The sequence below is a fragment of the Suncus etruscus genome, chromosome 7 (genome assembly GCF_024139225.1).
Source record: "Suncus etruscus isolate mSunEtr1 chromosome 7, mSunEtr1.pri.cur, whole genome shotgun sequence".
NCBI lineage: Eukaryota > Metazoa > Chordata > Mammalia > Eulipotyphla > Soricidae > Suncus > Suncus etruscus.
In genome coordinates this window covers 58,111,398-58,129,484 of record NC_064854.1, presented here as the reverse complement: position 1 = coordinate 58,129,484, position 18,087 = coordinate 58,111,398, and the positions used below count along the sequence as shown (strand labels likewise).

The following is an 18,087-nucleotide window of genomic DNA, read 5'->3' as shown; positions in this document are numbered from 1 at the left end:
GGCCAAGGTGCCCTTTATGACTGGCAGTTCCGGAGAGGTCTCACCATCCCAGCCCAGCTTTCCTAGGGCCAGGCTGTAAAAGCAGAGCCTGTGGCCCTGCCTGAATCCTGGGGTGTTTATGCACATCACCCCTCGAACCCAGGAGCACACCAGGTCACATAGCTGCCATATCTGTGGGGCTCCTCCTGTTGCCATGGCGACCCAGAGAAAAGAGCAGGGGTGGGAGGACCCTTTCCGGGCTCATCCCTTCCATTGTCCTTTCATCTCTGTGTTGCATCCAGGCTTTCCTCCAGCGGCAAACACCAGCCCCCCTTCCCCACCGTGGGGTTGCTGGGGGAGGGTGCCAGGACGCTCACCTCCAGGGCTGCTTGGGGTTGGAGGTGACAGATGCCACCCAGGAGGTAGCGATGGGGCTGCCTTCCGGGCTGGCTGTGCACGGCTGCCACCAGGAAAATGATGAGGTGAATTAAACTTTAATTGGATTTTTATTTGATTTCAGCACCCAATAAAGGGACAGCAATTTTCTGAGCCCTATCATGGGCTAGAGAGAGGCATCGAGAACATCTGTTTTATTAACAGCTGCGCCCAGGAAACGCATCCGGATTGGCAGAGGGCAGCGTCTTCCACACACCTGCCCACCTCGCCCTGCACCCTGAGAAACGGTGTTTTCTTGCAGCAATATTCCCTGCCCACCTCTGAGAAGAGTCCCCAACACCTGGCCCCAAGGAAAACCCTCACAGAGCAATTGAGGGATACAGGGCTGGGGGAGCATGAAGAGGTTAGGGAGCAGCAATTCCTTGACCCTTGACCTCTATACTGTTCTCATCCCTAGGATCAGTTTCTACTTGCAGCACACGCCTGGATTCTATTCTGGGCAGCCGGAAACACGGCTCAGGGGCCAGAGGGCACAAAGGAGAAATAGCAGAAACCACCCTGCAGCCTCCTAGTCCCGCTCCCCGATAAGAGGGAAAGTCCTTCCCAGGGCAGAGGCCAGTGGAACAAAAAGCAACTCCTGGGCTGTCACATGAGCATTTGTAACCCAGAGCTGAAACAATAGCCTTGCAGAGAAAGGGCTTTGAAAGTGTGTGTGTGTGTGTGTCTGTGTGTGTCTGTGTGTCTGTGTATCTGTCTGTGTGTCTGTGTGTGAACATGTGTATATGTGTCTGTATGTGTGCGTGTCTGCGAATATGTGACTGAGTCTGAGTGTGTGACTGCATATGTGTGTGTTTGAGCGTGTGCATGTGTGACAGGCAAGACCCTTAGATAAGACACCTCACTAATGTGACATGGGGCCACAAAAGGGGTGATTGTGCTTAGACACAGGCCTTGAGGAAGACCTCACCGTGCCCCAAAGCTCAGGGGCTCTGGTGTGACAGAAGGAACTTTGTTGGGCCTGAGAAATGCTGGACAGGCTCTGGCTGTCCCTGCCTCTTCCCTCCTCAAAAAATGGTCCTGTGCCAGCACCCCCTGCTGGGCAGATTTGACAAGGCCTTTGCAGGCAACTCTGAATACCAAACCTGAGAGTTCAAGCTCTGCTCAAAACAACTGTTGTGCTTATCTTGGGTTCAAGGTGTCCGTTTTGGGAGCTATTGTTTTCTGAGTCTCTGAAGTCTTTTTGTTTTTGTTTTTGTTTTTGGGTCACACCCGGCAGCTCTCAGGGGTTACTCCTGGCTCTATACTCAGAAATCGACCCTGGCAGGCACAGGGGACCATATGGGATGCTGGGATTCGAACCACCGTCCTTCAGCATGAAAGGCGAACGCCTTACCTTCATGCTATCTCTCCAGCCCCACCAAGTCTCTCAAGTCTTGATTTGCCAGCGGTGCCCAGATAAGAAATGTGTGGGAAAGAATTCTCACTGACTGGGTCTATCCAGGGTGCCAGGTAGGCACACAGGGCCACAGCTGCAGCATTGGAAGCCCAGACTACAGCATCCTGCCCTGCTGTGGTGCTGAGCACCCCCCAAGGGGGCCTTTTGTGTTACCAGGCACCAACCACCCTATGGGGACCCACCTCCACATATCTCCTCCTCTCTTGTCACACTCATCTCAGGATATTTGTCTTGTCCTGTCCTTCTCTGCTCCTCGCACTTTACAAGACTGATCTGCCTGGGCCACGGGGCGAGGGGGACACACGGTTATCTGTGCACATGATTTTCAAGGTACCCAGGGAGGCTGGATCCTGACCATGTGGAGAATGAGGAAGCAAAGCGCAAGTAGAACCAAGGGCCGAGTGTAAGCCCAGATTCATTTAATGAGGGTCCAGGGGTGAGAAAAAAGCCAGGACTTGGGGTAGATGGCACAGAACAGGGGGTTCTAGGTAGGGGGGGACACTGGAATGACCTTACCCCAAGTCCCCCCTCCAGGTTGATGAGCACCAAGCCAGGAGTTTAGCAACAAAGCTGGGAGGGTTTTGGGACCACCAAAGATGATACCACTGACCCTCCCTGCCCTCAATCTTCCTTGTGTCTCTGTCCTCCAAACTTCAGTGTGCGCCCCACTCCCAGCTAACCCCTAATCCTTCCTCCTCCTCTGTAGCCGTGTCCAGGTTTCTTCCTGCTTCCGCCTCCAGGCTGCGATGATGGCTTCATCATCGGTTTCCTCCTCCTCCTGTTCCTCCTCTTTTTCTTCCTCCCTCCTGGTACTCTGCCGCCGCTGGTGATGCCTCCTGGACGCAAATCTCTGGTCCTCGCTCTGTTCCCACCGCTTGCTCTCTTCCTCCTCCCCAGCCCGTGCAAAACTCTGGGTGAAACTTCTCCGGGCCCCAAACTTTGCTGAATGCTCCTGGGAGAACTCCTCACTGGCGCTGGCCCAGATGGGCTGTCCAGACCTTAGCTCTGGGGACTCCTCCCCTTCCGAGGCTTCAGGGGTCTGGTGGAAGAAGTAGGGTTCGGGGCTGCTCTCACGGGAGCTGGCCGCCTCGCTGAGCACCCACTTGGAGAAAGTGTGGCTCTGAGCTCCTTCGGACCTGGATGTGGCCTCCCGCCGGCAGGTGGTCCTGACGGAGCGACCGTCAGCCTCACAGTAGCTGGATCTGTCGGTATCCTCAGCCTGGGACTGGGAGAACTTATAATTGGACGATGTGGACTGTGTCTCCCGGAACAGCGATGACCTGCTGGACTTGCCTTGGGAGCTTCCCGAAAAATCACTGAATGGTGGCAGTGGAAGCGATGACTTGCTCTTGGTGCCCAGGTCCCTGAGCCACTGGTTCACACTTGTCCCCATTTCTCTTTGGGAAGAGCTGCTGGAGGATCGTGGGAAGCTCCCTATGGCACTGTCAGTGTCCCCGTCCCCACTGTCCCCGGCGTCCCCCGCATCTGCCGCATCCTGTGCCTTCTTCTTTTTCTTGAACAGGGAGCTGCGTTTGCAGCCTGAAGCCACTTTCTCCAGCTCATATTTGGACATTTTCTCCCTCAGCTCTTCCTGCTGCTCCTGCTCCTTGCGGCCCAGTGCCCGAAGGTCCACATCATCAGCAAAGAGGCTGTAGAAGGGCTTGCTGGTGGGCTGGCCCTGGGCCTTGGAGCTGGCCGAGGCTGTGTCCGTGGAGACAGAGGACAGCACGGAGCCTGTGTCCCATTGGGGTCGGCCTGGGCAGGGGGGCCGGGGGCAGCTGGCCAGGGAGGAGCCACTGAGCACCGACTGGGCATCCTCTCCAGCCTGCGAGCCAGGCCGGGAGCCTAGGAGCCACTCATTCTGCTTCTGGGCCAGCGTCTCGCTCACCACACTGGCAATCCAGCTCTGGATGCTGGCGAGGGAGACGGTGTCCCCAGGCCCCACCTGCAGGCTGGGTAGTGGTGTTCCTCTGTCACCACCACTGCTGCAGCTCTGGGAGCTGAGAACAGACACCGTGTCCCCGTCATTGGTGGTGGCAGTGCGGAAGGCAGACAGGGGGAGGGTACCCCCGGGCCCCAGGCTGACCCCTTGACCACTGCCCAGGGACTGGCTCTCTTCCAGGTTCTGCCGGCTCCTCTCCAGCAGCTCCAGCCGCCGCTGCCTCTTCTTGGCCGAGGCCACATCCTCAGCCTGGCCCAGCTCTGCCACCTCGGCCGGCCTCTCGCCACCTACTTTCTTCTGCTGCTTCAGCTTCCAGGCCTGATAGGCCGACAGGGTGCTGGGACTGGGTGCCTGGGCCCGCGCCACATCCACCTCACCTTCACCCTCACCCTCACCGGCCTCCGCATCCTTCTTGTGGAAGCCAAACTGGATCCTTTTGATCTTCCACCTCTCCAGAGGTGTCAGCTTGTCCCTATTCCTGCTGCAGAAGCTGCTCAGCGAGCTGGGCTCGGAGCACATACTGGCCCTGTCCTCGCTGCCTGACCCCACACGGCTCCCAGCCTCCCAGGCCGTCTCCTCCTGCTGGTTCCAGGAGTCCCAGGTGCTGCTCAAGGACTCCGAGTCACATCGGGGCCTCCATCTGGGCTGGGACTTGCTTGTCTCCAGCCGCTGCATTTGCACCCCAAGCTCGTGGCTATTGGTACTCTCGGTGCTGCTCTGCTCACGCAGAGTGAGGCGGCGGCGGCGGCGGGTCCTCAATGTGGAGCCTTTGGAGCCTTCCAGCACCTCCTCTTCCTCCTCCTCCTCCTGTTCCTCCTCCCGGCCCCACCTGTGGCGCCCCTGGGCCTGGTACCGCTCATTGCGACTCTGCCACTCACGGATGATATGCTCCACTCCATCCTCCCTGACCTCCTCCTCCTCCTCCACTTTCTCCCAATCCTGGGGCTCAGTGGAGGGTTCCTGCTGGGGGTTCCTGCCCTGTGCCCAGCCCTCCTCCTCTTCCTCCTCGTCACCCCCGAGGGCCCGGGTGGCACGGGACAGGCCACTTAGCTGACTGCCCGCATCGTCCACCTCCTGCACCGTGAGTACCCGCACACCGGTGCCTGCTGTGCTCCCCGAGTCCTCCTCATCGCGCTCGTCCAGCAGTTGCTCTTGGAGCTGGCGCAGCTGGTGCAAGAAGCCGTCATTGGGGAGCACGGGCCGCCGCCTGCGCATGGTCAGCAGCGCGTCCAGGACCGACAGGCCATGGAAGATCATAAGGTAGGCAGCAACCAGCACTGCTGAGCGGCTCACGCCCATCTCACTGCTCACCAGCACCTTCCCTGCAGGCAGACACTGTGCTCAGGCTCGGGGACCAGAGACCCCGAGTGGCCCCCAGGACAGAACCCCACTGTGGGCAGCATGACTGGGAGAAGACAGATGGGAAATGGTACAAGGCCCCGAGTTATGGCCCCAGCTCCAGCGGGTGAGGCCAGGATACCCCCAAGATTATCTGGAGGAGCCCTACACCCAGCCCGTGCCCAGAATGACAAAGGGAAAAGCCAGGAGGGAAAGAAGGAGGTTGATGGGTGATGTTTCCAGAAAGGATCTCTGTCTCTCTCTGTCTCTCTCTGTCTCTATCTCTCTCTCTATCTCTCTCTCTGTCTCTCTCTCTCTCTCACACACACACACACACACACACACACACACATACACACATGTACTTACACTCACTCATATACACACTCTTCTGTTTGTTTTTGGGGGGCCACAGCCGGAGGTGGTGAGGGGTTACTCCTGGCTCTGTGCTAAGGAATCACTCCTGGCAGGCTCAGGGGATTATATGGGATGCCAGAAATTGAACCTGGTTGACTACCACACTTATACTCTTTTTTTTGTTTGTTTTTTTTTGTTTCTTTGTTTTTTGGGGCCACACCCGGTGGTGCTCAGAGGTTACTCCTGGCTGTCTGCTCAGAAATAGCTCCTGGCAGGCACGGGGGACCATATGGGACACTGGGATTCGAACCAACCACCTTTGGTCCTGGATCGGCTACTTGCAAGGCAAACGCCGCTGTGCTATCTCTCCAGGCCCCACACTTATACTCTTACACTCACACATATTCACACACTTCTCCCTCCGCACAAGAGGGGCCCCACAACAGCCGCCGTACCCTTGTAGGTCAGCAGCGCGTCGTCGAGGAACTCTGCGGCCTTCCGGAAGTGCTGGGCAATGTCCACTTCGGGGAAGTCATCCAGCTCCAGCCCCAAGTACTGCACCTCCAGGCCCGTGTAGAACTCGGGGCCCGTGTACACGCCAGTGCCATGTGCGGCATTCAAGATGTGGGTGATTCCCAGCCTCTTCAGTCGCCCCTTGTTCACAGCCACGCTCCTGGGGTGGGGAGGCAGAGTCAGAGCCAGAGGAGGTCTCATAAAGATGGGTTGTGGGGGTTTGCTCCTGAGGATCCTGATCACATGCAAATAGCCACGGACTGGGACACAGAGGGAGAGAGAAGGTACGTGGGCAGGGCCGGGCAAGGGGAGGGCAGTACAAGAGAATCCTCACTGCTCCACACCCCAGATGTGTCTTTGAAAACCCCTCAGCTACCTTGGGGCTGTAGCCACAGGACAGTGGGGAAGGCACCTGTCTTACATGCAGCTGACCTGGGTTCTATTCCCCAATATAGCTATAGGGTCCCCTGAGCACAAAGAGTAGTGATCTCCTGAACACAGAGACAGGAGTCAGCTTGAGCCCTGCTTGAATGTGACCCCATAAAAAAAAATCAACGAGATTCAAGTCTCCGAATGTCCCCATGTGCCTGGGATGGATGTCATGGGCTGGATGGGGCAGTGGACCACGCGTGCTGAAGCTACTGTGAGAGCTGGATGCGACGTGGCTCCCCCAGACTCACTTCTCAGCAATGAAGACACCAGGCCACACCTCGTCCACCTCATTGCGGGGTGCCTGGCACCGGTCATGCGTGAGCGCACGCTGCAGGTCCAGGACACAGGGTGTGTGATGCGGGCCGCGTGCATCTAGCTTCTGGCGCATGCGGTTGTACAGATCTTCCACCAGGAGCTGCTCAGCCGACTCCAGCAGCCCTGGCCACTCGGTCTCGGCCCCAGGCACCCTCGTAGGCAGCTCTGGGGGGGGGGGGGGCATGGGCAGGCAGCACTCAGTGGAAGGGAATGGAGGGGGTAGGACCAGCCAGAATAGACATTCAGGGTCCCTAGTTCAGGGGGCTGCACCATCCTGGATGGATCAGCAGCAGCAAAATTCTCAAAATGGAGGCCAGTCAGCATCTTTCCCATTTGTTCTGCCAACAGCTGCCCCAGGGGAATCTTCTGCACCCCGAATGACCCCTGCACAGAAGCTGCTCCAATCACTGGCCTCAGGAACCCTGTTCTTTGGATGCCTCTACACCCAGACCTCCACACCCGGCCATCATTCTGATGTGTCCCCCCCACTCCCCGACTCATTCCCCGGCCGATGGCAAAGGGTTTTGTGATATCCCTTAGGAAATCATGGGGAAGGGGCTTTGGGACAACTGGTAAAGCGAGCCAGGCTCCAAGTGAATTTAGTTTCAGCTCCACCTTCCCCCACTTTATCAAATTGGGGTGGGGTGTTGGGATGCTTCCTTTGTACAAGAGGAGGGTCAGAAAGAGTGAAAGGGAGCGAGGAGGGAAGGAGGCCCTGGGCTGGAGCCACACACACACACCCTGCCTGCACCAGCTCTGACCTTTCACAGGATGAAGGGTCTACCCCGTCCCTCCAAATCCCAAAATCATGCCACCCCTATACTGTCCCCTCTCAGAATTCACCTCCAAAGACTTTATGCACAGATTCCTGGTTTGTTTAAATCTGGAAAGAGTGATTCAATCCCCAGCACTCGTCTGATCCCTCCACCCTTACTCCTCATCAGGCCAGTAAAATAAGCCCCCTCGGACCCCAGCCAGGCAGGTGAAGTGGAAAACCAGACGAGAGTGGAACTGTCCTCTGGTGGTCAGCTGGTGTACTGCTCCCCCCACATCACCCACTCCCCTGCCCTCTGGCTCTCCTGGGACCCGCAGACCTTCCTGGATGATCTGTTTGGCAGCCACGGCTGAGGAGAGATGGATGGGCTCCATAAAAATGCTCTCGGTATCTGCATCAGAGACCACTGAGTACCTGTAAGAGGGGGAGTTCATCAGGGGGACGTTCTGGGTGGCACCTGAATCGAGGTTCCGGCCTTGTTGACAGCCACAATGGTTAACCCTGGATGCAAAAATGCATCCCCACTGCAAAATTACTTCAAGGCCTGGGCCTGGGCTTGTGGGCCTCGGCTCTTCCCACCCTTTGCTCTTACAATCCCAGATCTACCAGTCCAATGCCTGGGAGACAAGCGCCAATTTGGTCAGCTTACAAGGTTTAAACTCAAGTGCCATCTTCTCTTGAAAGCCTCCTCGGATTTTTCTAAGTTCAGCCATTTCTTTTTGTGGACCACTCCATATCCCCCACCGGTCATTCTAACCCCAGCCCTGACCACCACAGACTGGGTGCCCAGTTGCTCCTTGCTAGAGCCATGCCCTGGGGAAAGTTGGAAGTGAGTAGGTTGGAGACGTGAGTACTGGGTGTGGGGCTGAGTGCATACTGACCGGCTGGGGGACGGGCTCCGCAGGTACCGAGCCTGCACCGCCCTCACACCGTTGTCCTCCTCATGAGGGACTACCTGCTCCTCTTCTCGGGACCCACCAGTTGCCATGACAGCCTGATGGAGGAGGAAGAGGCAGTGAGAATGTGAGGGAGGGGCCAGCCATAGCCCTAAATGGGAAGAAGGGATCCACAGGGAGGGCCATGTGTTTAGCCCATGCTCATGGCCAGGCCACTGACGCATGCTTAGCACACATAACATGTACACATATATACACACATGAACACGTGCCCAAAATTGCTTACATACATTCGTGGCTGGACCAGACAATGCTTAAACACATGCTTACATGTATACTCTTATGCTTATACATATTCTTATTACATACACTTATATTCATATATAAACATATATATATATATATATACATAAACTCTACAAGTGTACCTGCCCACACATGCTGACATACATACATACATCCATAAACTGGTCTTTGCCAGATGAGACCAAACCAGCTTCTCTCTGTGTCTCTGAGGCCTGTAGCTTGTCCCCTCCTACCAGCCCAGTCACCCGTACCCCAGGACCAGGTGAGGGACTGGGGCACCCCCACCCCCACTGCCTTGCCTTACCTTCTTCTCTGTCTGCCTCGGGCCTGTAGGGTGGTGAGGGGTGGCGATGAAGGACAATGAGGGACGATGAGGGGACAGTGAAGGCAGCGTGTTCCCAACTCTGACTCTCTCTCTCACTGGGTCCCCAGGGCTGGGTTAGTTGTAACCAGAAACCATCCTTCTGGGCTAAATTTAGCACTGGCCTGCTGGCCAGGGAGGAATGCAGTTGGGGACCCAGACCCCAAGGCCAGCCATGCTTAACCCCTGCCCTGCCAGGCAGCTCTCCCATAAGATAGGGTGCATCTTGGGATGTGAGGTAGGCCTTGCGAGTCTCAGGAGACCTGTTCACCGTCCATGTGTACTGGCAGGTTCAGAGAGCCAACTTGGCCTTGGTTTCTCCCTGCTGTCAAAATTAGTTTGGGAAGGCCAGAGCGATAGTACAGTAGGGAGGGTATTTGCCTTGCACAAGGCTTACCTAGATTTGATCTCCAGCATCCCATATGGTCCCCTGAACCTGCCAGAAGTAATTCCTGAGCACAGAGCCAGGAGTACCATTAAGTGTGACCCGAAAAATACCAAAAACACAAGAGGAGTTGTAGGGGATCTTGGGGTTCTGAGATGGGCTCACATGCAGACAGCCTTGGGTGGGGGGCCCTGCTGTGTGCAGGGTGACGCCCCTCCCTAGTGCTAGAACATTCCCTGAACTCCATCAAACCACCGTTACCTCCCTTGTGCTGTACAGGACACTGAAGCAGAGATAAGGAGGTCCCCCAGCCCATACCTGGATGGGAATCTTAACCCTGCCCCCAACCCAGGGCTTCACTCCTGGTCACAGTCAGGCACCCCACCACTGAATGAGCTCACTGGGTGCTGGAGTGAGGCATAGACTGAAAATAGCTCCAGCCACAGGCGCCAGGCCTTGAGAGGGGGTGGGGAGTGGGAGGGCATAGTCTAGTTTCGTGGGCAGGTCCAGACAAGGGCTGGGACAAAAGGCCGCTGATCGGTCACCCCCAAATTCCCCAAGACCCACCTGGGACTCACAGCCCGAGTCACTGTGTGGCTCCTCTGTCCAGACTGGGCTAAGAGGGCACCCTGCACCCTGAGAGAAGACCTGATCTGAATTTGGAGGACACAGTTCTGGTCACCCCCGGCCCCCATTTCATGTCCCGTGTTCTTTCCTGGATTCTCTTTTGGGGATATCTGAGCCCCACAACTGCTCAGTGTCTGTCCAGTGGCCTGTGCTTTGCCTGGGCCCAGCACCCCAACACTCTCGGGTGCCAGAGAACAGAGTCTGGGGTGCGGCAGGGTGAAGAGGAGAGGGAACACACCTACCCAAGGGTGACATCCTTTATAGGAACTCCGTGTCTTTTTATTATGGGGCGCTGCCCAGGACTTTACCCCCCAACTGCCAGGAAAGGGGCGCCCTCTGCAACCTTGGGGAGGAGTCAGAGTCCATCCCATTGGGGCGCTCACCTGCCAGTCGGACTGCTGCAGGGCAGGGCAGGGTGGCCGGAAGGGACAGCTCAGGCTTTGCCTGCTAGAGACCCACAGAGCACAGGGCCGGGCCATGGAGGGGCCAGAGAAGCTGGGTCTGTGCTTGTTCTGGGCGGGTGAGTCTGGGGTCCGGGGGTGGATTGAATGCAGGGGACCCAGATCCCCAGAGTCAGGGGCGGGGGTGGGTGGGTGGGCAGCCATTCTGGATGGTCTGTGGGCTCAAGCCCCAAACTCTACACCTGTGTCAGATGCCATAGGGGTAGGTGAGTGACACAGGCAAAGAATCTGACATGCAGGTAAGGGGCAACAGCCTGGGTTGTGGGGGTTCTGAGTGGGTGTCCCTGGGCACCCCAGAGTTCAAACCTCTACCTCTAAGTGGGAAACTAAGGCAGAGGCCCTTGTGGTCTACCCTTCACCTTACATGGGGACAGAAGAATCGATCGTCTAGAACCGTCTGAAGATGTGGGGCCGGAAGATACTGTTTCCTGCAGGGTTGGGGCTGGAAGATGTTGTTTCCTGCAGGGTCTGGTCCGGCGCCGCTTCCAACAGTCTAGGGGTGAAGTGCCCCAGAAACGGACTCTGGGGCAGGGGCTGTGGAGGAGTTTCAGGGTACTGGAGGACCTTCTGCTTCTATCCTTGCAGCCTGCCTGGTTGGGACATTTGCACATAGGTGCCAGACCCACCCATTTGCTCACGGCCTTTCTAGGTGTGTTAGGAGTTGCCAGAGATGGACCCTCCAGGGCTGTGGGTCTACTCTGAGCTCTGCCTGCCCCCCCCCCCCATGTTCTAAGACCATTTTGTTCCCCTGACATTTTTCTACTTGCCCTGTCCTTGATCCTGGGTAAGCTTTGCCCCTCGTTGCTGGAAGCTACTTCCTTAAGTAGCCGTGGGAGCCAGAAGAATCTTCTAGAAGGAAAATCAGTTCTGACTGTTGCCCTGCCCAGGGCTCTCAGTCACTAGGGCAAGGAGAGTCCAAGACTCTGGCCACTTCATGGGTTTTTTTTTTGGGGGGGGGGAGCCACACCCAGCGACTCTGAGGGGCTACTCCTGATTCCACTCAGAAATTGCTCCTGGCAGGCTCCAGAGACCATATGGGATGCCAGGGATTGAACCTGTGTGCAAGGCAAAAGCCCTACCACTGTGCTATCACTCTGGTCCCCCACTTTGTGGGTTTAACAGGCTGTACTGGGGCCTCCCCATGTCTGGACCCTGGGGTGGCCATGGAGTGGGGAGTGGGAAATGAAGTCACATCAGGGCTCTGCACTGCTATCTGCACATGGCCCTTAGCATCACCCTGAGTCCTGGGGGGAATCCCATTCTGCCCTCTCCCCTGTTGTCCCCAAGGCCACCAACGCCTGTCAGCCTTGACCTTTGGGCCACCACCTCCAATGGCATGAGTCAGGGCTCCCAAAACCTATACACAGAGTTGGAGATTGCAAGATTAGACTGATCCACATGCGTATAACATGTGTGCACATAATGACATACATACACATGTATGCACAGATACAGGCATGTCCAGCTTTGGTTCACCTACTCTCCCATTCTCCCCCCGCACCATCACCTTCCTACCCTCCCGCTTGGTCTTGTGCTGGGCTGGTCCCTCCAGCCACCCCCCCCACCCCAGACTGTGGTGAAATCCCCCAACTCTCCTCAGGGTCCCGGCAGTACATGGGGGTGTGGGGCTGGGCGACAGCATTTAATCACTGCCCAGTGTCCTCCCTGAAGACCCACTGTTCTCTTTTTTCCTCCTCCCCCTCCCCTTCCTCCTCCCAACCACCTCAAGGCATCAAGCCAGCCCTGCCTCATAGAGCAGCCCCTCAGGCAAAAGGGACTCTCTCCACTCTCATCCAGGGCTCCCTGTAAGCTCCACTGCACCATCTTGGGCCCCTCAGCTGAACTGGGGGGTGGGGGGGTCACCAGCAGCACAGGGGTATGTGATGGTGAATCCTGCCCCTCTTTCAAATTCTCTGTGACATGCATCTGTACCCAGAGTACTCCTCAGAGCTCCTCTTCCCCCATTAGGACTGGGCTGTGCCCTGAGGAGGGAGTCAAGAGCTGTTTTGGGGACACCCCGAGTGAGGCTTCACTCACATGCCAGGTCTGGAGTATACCAATCGATCTCTTATTAGATGGCAGCATTCCTACTGTATCTTATTTTGGGGTGACATCTAGTGGTGCTCAGAGCTGTCTCCTGGCCTTGCACCCAGGAATTACTCCTGGCAGGCTCAGATCAACTCTGGTTGGCCGTGTGCAAAGCAAGTGTCTTCCCACTGTGCTATTGCCCTGGTCACTTAGTCCCCGCTATGAGCCGAGGCTCAGAGCAGGGCAGCACTGGGGTGGGCAATGGGATGGGAGGTCACAGGTTCCCCACTCCTGTTCCCCACAGTATGGGCTGCAGTGGGTGCCATCGAAGTGCAAAGCCCTCCTGAGGTGCTGCGGGCAGCACGAGGGAAGAATGTGACACTCCCCTGCAGCTATGAGACCACAGCTCCCGACCGGCAGGGTGTCATCCGGTGGGACAAGCTCCTCAAGACACACACGGTAGGTGGGGGACTCCGAGGACCTTCCCAGGATCCCACCAGGGGCAGGTCCTGGTCTCAAGCTGTGGTTGGATTCCACCTATGGGCCTTTGAAGGTACCCCTGGGGGCCCAGATGATCAATGCTGGGGACCCGTTAGGCCACTGTTTGGGGTCACTCCTGACCATGCTTAGGGCTGACTCCTAGCTCTGCACTTAAGAATCATTCCTGATGGTGCTTAAGGGACCCTAAGGGATGCTGGGGATGGAACCCAGGTCAGCTGCTTGCAAAGCAAAAGTCCTCCCCGCTGTGCTATCACTGGTTCCTCCATCGTCATTTTTTTTAGTTTTGGGGTCACACCCGGCAGTGTTCAGGGGTTACTCCTGGTTCCATGCTCAAAAATCACTCCTGGCAGGCTCAGGGGACCATATGGGATGTCGGGATTCGAACCAATGACCTTCTGCATGAAAGGCAAACGCCTTACCTCCATGCTATCTCTCCAGCCCACCATCGTCATTTTTAACATTAGTTCTACAAAGACTTTCCATAAAAAAATGTTACACTTGTTTAAAAAAATACCCACAATAATTAAAAACAAATGGATGTTTAGAATATTGTGTGGTGCATTGTTGGTACCAGTAAAATCAACATTTGGGACAACTAAAGGTTTCTCATTGGTCCCAAAAGGATGTTCCTAAAACAGAATCCTTGGTGCAGACACTAAATGGAAGAATGAGGGGTGTGAAAAAGGCTGGGTGTCAAGGGGAACCAGGACCCAGGAGAGACTTTCCTGGACAAGGAAATAGTGGCACCAAGGGCTGGTGATGCCAGGAGTGATCCCTGACATCCCCAAACTAGTAATAATAATAAAATTAGAGGCTGACGTGGTGGCACTAGAGGTAAGGTGTCTGCCTTGCTAGTGCTAGCCTAGGACGGACCGTGGTTCGATCCCCTCGGCGTCCCATATAGTCCCCCAAGCCAGGAGCAACTTCTGAGCGAATAGCCAGGAGTAACCCCTGAGTGTCACCAGGTGTGGCACAAAAAAAAACAAAAACAAAATTAAAAAATAAATAAAAATAATGGGCCGGAAAGGGACCGAGAGATAGCATAGCAGGAAGGCATTTGCCTTGCATGCAGCCGACCCTGGACAGACATGAGTTTGATTTATGGCATCCTATATGGTCACCCGAGCCTGCCAGGAGCAATTTCTGAGCATAGAGCCAGGAGTAACCCCTAAGTGCCACCAGGTGTGCTCCCCATACAAAAACAAACAAAAAACAAAAAAACAAACAGGCTGGGTAGATAGCACAGTGGTAGGGCATTTGCCTTGAACGCTGCTGACCCAAGATGGTCCCGACATCCCATATGGTCCTCAGCCTCCCAGGGGCGATTTCTGAACCCAGAGCCAGGAATAACCCTTGAGCACTGCCAGGTATGGCCCAAAAAAAAAAATACATTAATAAATAAATAATAAAATAAGATGATGATGGAGGAAGTGAAGAGGCAGAACAGCAGGAGGGCACTTACCTTGCATGTGGTTGACCCTGCATGGGTTTGATCCTGGCATTGCTGAGTGCTACCCAACCACCACTGACAATGACACTGGGGCCAAAGTGCCAATGGGACCCTGACACCCCAGAGGCACCCATGTCCGTGACACACCACAGTCTCCACTGGGTCGAACTATGGAGCCCCCTGCCCCCCCCATACCCTAGCCCTTCTCCCTTCGGACCACCAATGCCCTGGGCCAGGAAAAACCTAGGGACTTGGTTCCCCTTGCAGGAGACGGTGATTATCTGGAAATTCGGGAGCGAGGACCCCATCTATGGTGAGAACTACCAGGATCGGGTGAATGTCTCACCCAATGTCGAGGTGTCGGATGCATCCATCACCATCAAGGGCCTGACCATGACTGACAATGGCACCTATGAGTGTTCCGTCTCACTCTTGTCCGACCTGTACGGCACGTCACAAGCCCGTGTCCGCCTCCTGGTGCTAGGTGAGGAAAGAGTGGCAATGCTCCAAGCCCCATGCCTGCCTCTTCTTCCTCCTGGTGGCAGCCCTGTCCCGGTCACCTCCATGTCCAGACCCCACCCTCCCTCCCCTGATGACAGCCCTGGGCTGCACCACTACTTACTGGAGACACAGAAAGTGCTAGAAAAACCTAGGAGTGAGGCCATGGGACAGGCTTTGCTCTGGAGCCGAGGCCCAAGTGCCTGTAGCTCGGGTCTCCAGTGGGTCCGGCCCAGTCCCCGATGCCAGCTGGAACAGGTGTTAACATAACTGTGTGCACCTGGAACCCCCAGTTACAGTCCAATGGGACATTGAGGGAAATTCTAGGGGCCAGGATGCTTAGAGGTAACTACTAGACATGGAAAGGGGACACCGTAAAAATATCCTGTCCAAATGTCTTTGCTGATGGGATATTCACAGGTAGAAGGTCTAATTGACAAGGGATGCACTCAGATCGAGTAAACTGAGGCCCTGGGTCCGGGGTACCCCCTGATCAGACCTGCCCTCAACCTTACCTGGCTGGCGTGCAGGGGTTTCCTCTGTGGACTCTGGCACCCTCTCGTGTTCACCGCTGCTATTGCAGCTCACTGAACATTTGGGGGAGTTTCTCGCAAGCCCAAACCAAGCCCACTGCACCCCGCTTCAGAGGTCTCACAAGCCCAGAAGGGTCCTGGCCCCAAAGGGCTGTGCTCCAGGAACAGAGACCGGGAGCCTAAGAAGCTGCTGTGAGTAGGGAGCACTATCCCCATTTTGCAGAAGGGAGCTGGGAGCTAAGAGGTCTCCCAAAAATGCAGAGGAGTCTGGGGGGGGGTCAGGATGGGGAACCCTGTCACTGATGTGGCGCCTCAGAGGGCCTCTGTTTCCCTATTTCTACAGTGATTGCACCCAGGATAGCTTTGGCGATTGAGGGCCACTGTCTGTGCTGCCCCAGGAGAGGAGCTGGAGCCTACACGTGTGTGTGTGTGTGTGGGGGGGGGGGGTAATCGCTCAAATTACATCCTGCTAGGGTCTTCACGGAGGTGCTTAAATGGGGGAAAGAGGGCACGATGGACTTTTCTGGGTCCATGTACCTTGTGCATTGGCATGTGGGTGTGTGTCTGAGAGAATGTGTGATTGCGTGCATGCACGTGTCCATGTAAGATTGTGGTGATGTCTGTGTGAATATATATGCCCATGCGAGTGTAAGTATGAGTTTGCGAGAGCGTTTGTCTATCTGTATGAGTGTGTCCATAGGAATGTGTCTCTGTATGTCTGTGAATGTGTCTTTGTGTGTATGTATGTGAGACACCCCACTCAGACCTCCTCTTTGGCCCGCGCCCATCCTAGTGGCCCCATCCAAGCCTGTATGCAGCATTCAGGGAGAGACTGTGATCGGGAACAACATCCAGCTGAGCTGCCAGTCCGAGGAGGGGTCCCCGGCACCCCAGTACAGCTGGAGGAGCTATGACTCCCAGAACCACGAGCGGCCACTAGTGCCACCAGGTAAACAGGGGTGCTTCCAGTGAGGCAGGGAGAGGCCCTCGAGGGGTCTGTCCTGGCACCACAAGGTCCCCCGAACATCACTGAGCTCAGCCTAGAGCATCCCCAGGTGTGGGGGGAAATCTCTCCTAACAGTCTGTGCAGTCCCCATCTGGACCACAAGATAGCGCCAGCAGAACAGAAACCTGAATTTTAGTCATTTCTCCCTATTTGGTGGGAGGGGCTGGGCATCTGCAAGGCTAGAATCATCCAGCTATTGGGGAAGATACCTGGGCCACCTGGGCTCACATCTGCATCTAGGCCCTGTGTACTTCAGGCCCTACAATGTCTGTTTCAGCTATACTTTGAGAGCTGCTCTTTCCAAGAGAAAATGGGGGTAGTGGAAACCGGACAGGTGCACTGAGGGAGCTGGCATTCATAGGCAGGAGCTGGGGGACTCACGAGTCCTGGTCAAACTCCAATGTATGGGAAGCCCCCCACCACAGACCAGTGTCCCAGGGTCCAAGGCAGCACCCAGAGCTCCCAAGGTGCCTTTTGTTTGTGCAAAGGTCCAGTTAGTCTAGAAACACCAGGTGCTCACCATGCCTCCCACCCATCTACTTCCACCATGGGCCTCGAGCTCCACCATGCACCCTGTGGAGCTCTTTAACACACCTATAGAGAGACACAGGCATGGGGGAGTCACTGCTCAAGTCTCCAGATCCCAGGCACTATGGGCATCTATGGGGTGTCTCCCTCAGGCACAGGGCAGACGCTGGCTCTGAAGAACATCTCCATGGACATGTCAGGCTACTTCATATGCACAGCTAGGAATGAGGTGGGCGAGGAGCAGTGCAACATCACGCTGGCTGTGACTCCCCGTGAGTGGGGCCCCAAGGGTCTGGGCAAATACTGGGGTCATCTTCTGGTGGTGCATTGGGGGTAGTCAGGGCCCCACCACACTGTAGCCTGTGTTCAGGGTCTCTCAGGGCTGCTTCCCATGGCAGAAAGGGAAACTTCCTGAGCTGCTTGGGGCAGCAGCAAACATAGGCTGTGCTGGGCGAGGGGCCATGTCCCCCCAAATCCTGGGCTTGGCCTCTGCCCGGGAGAGCTCCCTCTGGCCTTTCTCCCTGGGCGGGCAAGGTCTGGATCTTCTCTTGGAGGCTCACAAGCTGCACCCCGCCACAGCCTCCATGAACGTGGCCCTATATGCGGGCATTGCGGGGGGTGTGGTGGCTGCGCTGCTCATCCTTGGGATCATCATCTACTGCTGCTGCTTCAGGAACCAGGACAGGGACAAGGACGCCCAGGACGCCAGGCCGTGAGTGTCGCAGCACGTGGTTCTCCCCGCCACTCCAAACCCTGACCCTTGGGTCCCCTGAGCCCCTGCTGTGTGCCCCAACCCCACAGGAATCGGACCATCTACCGGGAGCCTCCAGAGCAGATGCGTGAACTGTCCCGGGGGCGGGAGGACGATGAGCCTGTGTTCTCGGACTAGAGCAGCTGGAGGCACACATCCCCTGACCCAGCCGACTGCTGACTTGCTCTGGGCTGGGTCCCCCCCCCCCACGCCTGTCCCCCACCTCAGCTGCTGAGGACTTGGCCTGGTCTGC

At 56.3% G+C, this 18,087-nt stretch overlaps 2 protein-coding genes across 2 annotated transcripts; one reads left to right on the top strand and one right to left on the bottom strand.

Moving 5' to 3' along the window:
• Positions 1 to 2,513: 2,513 nt before the first annotated feature.
• Positions 2,514 to 8,491, bottom strand: STYXL2 (serine/threonine/tyrosine interacting like 2). Its single transcript, XM_049776428.1, has 5 exons — positions 8,385 to 8,491; positions 7,823 to 7,917; positions 6,662 to 6,893; positions 5,924 to 6,141; positions 2,514 to 5,095 (listed from the first exon to the last, which is right to left on the bottom strand). The coding sequence occupies exons 1-5, from the start codon at positions 8,489 to 8,491 to the stop codon at positions 2,514 to 2,516; spliced, it is 3,234 nt and encodes a 1,077-aa protein (XP_049632385.1).
• Positions 8,492 to 10,555: 2,064 nt separating this feature from the next.
• On the top strand, positions 10,556 to 17,972 carry GPA33 (glycoprotein A33). The gene is made up of 7 exons (XM_049777591.1): positions 10,556 to 10,598; positions 12,872 to 13,026; positions 14,786 to 15,002; positions 16,343 to 16,498; positions 17,236 to 17,355; positions 17,663 to 17,795; positions 17,885 to 17,972. Exons 1-7 carry the CDS (start codon positions 10,556 to 10,558, stop codon positions 17,970 to 17,972), a joined length of 912 nt encoding a protein of 303 aa, XP_049633548.1.
• Positions 17,973 to 18,087: the final 115 nt, after the last annotated feature.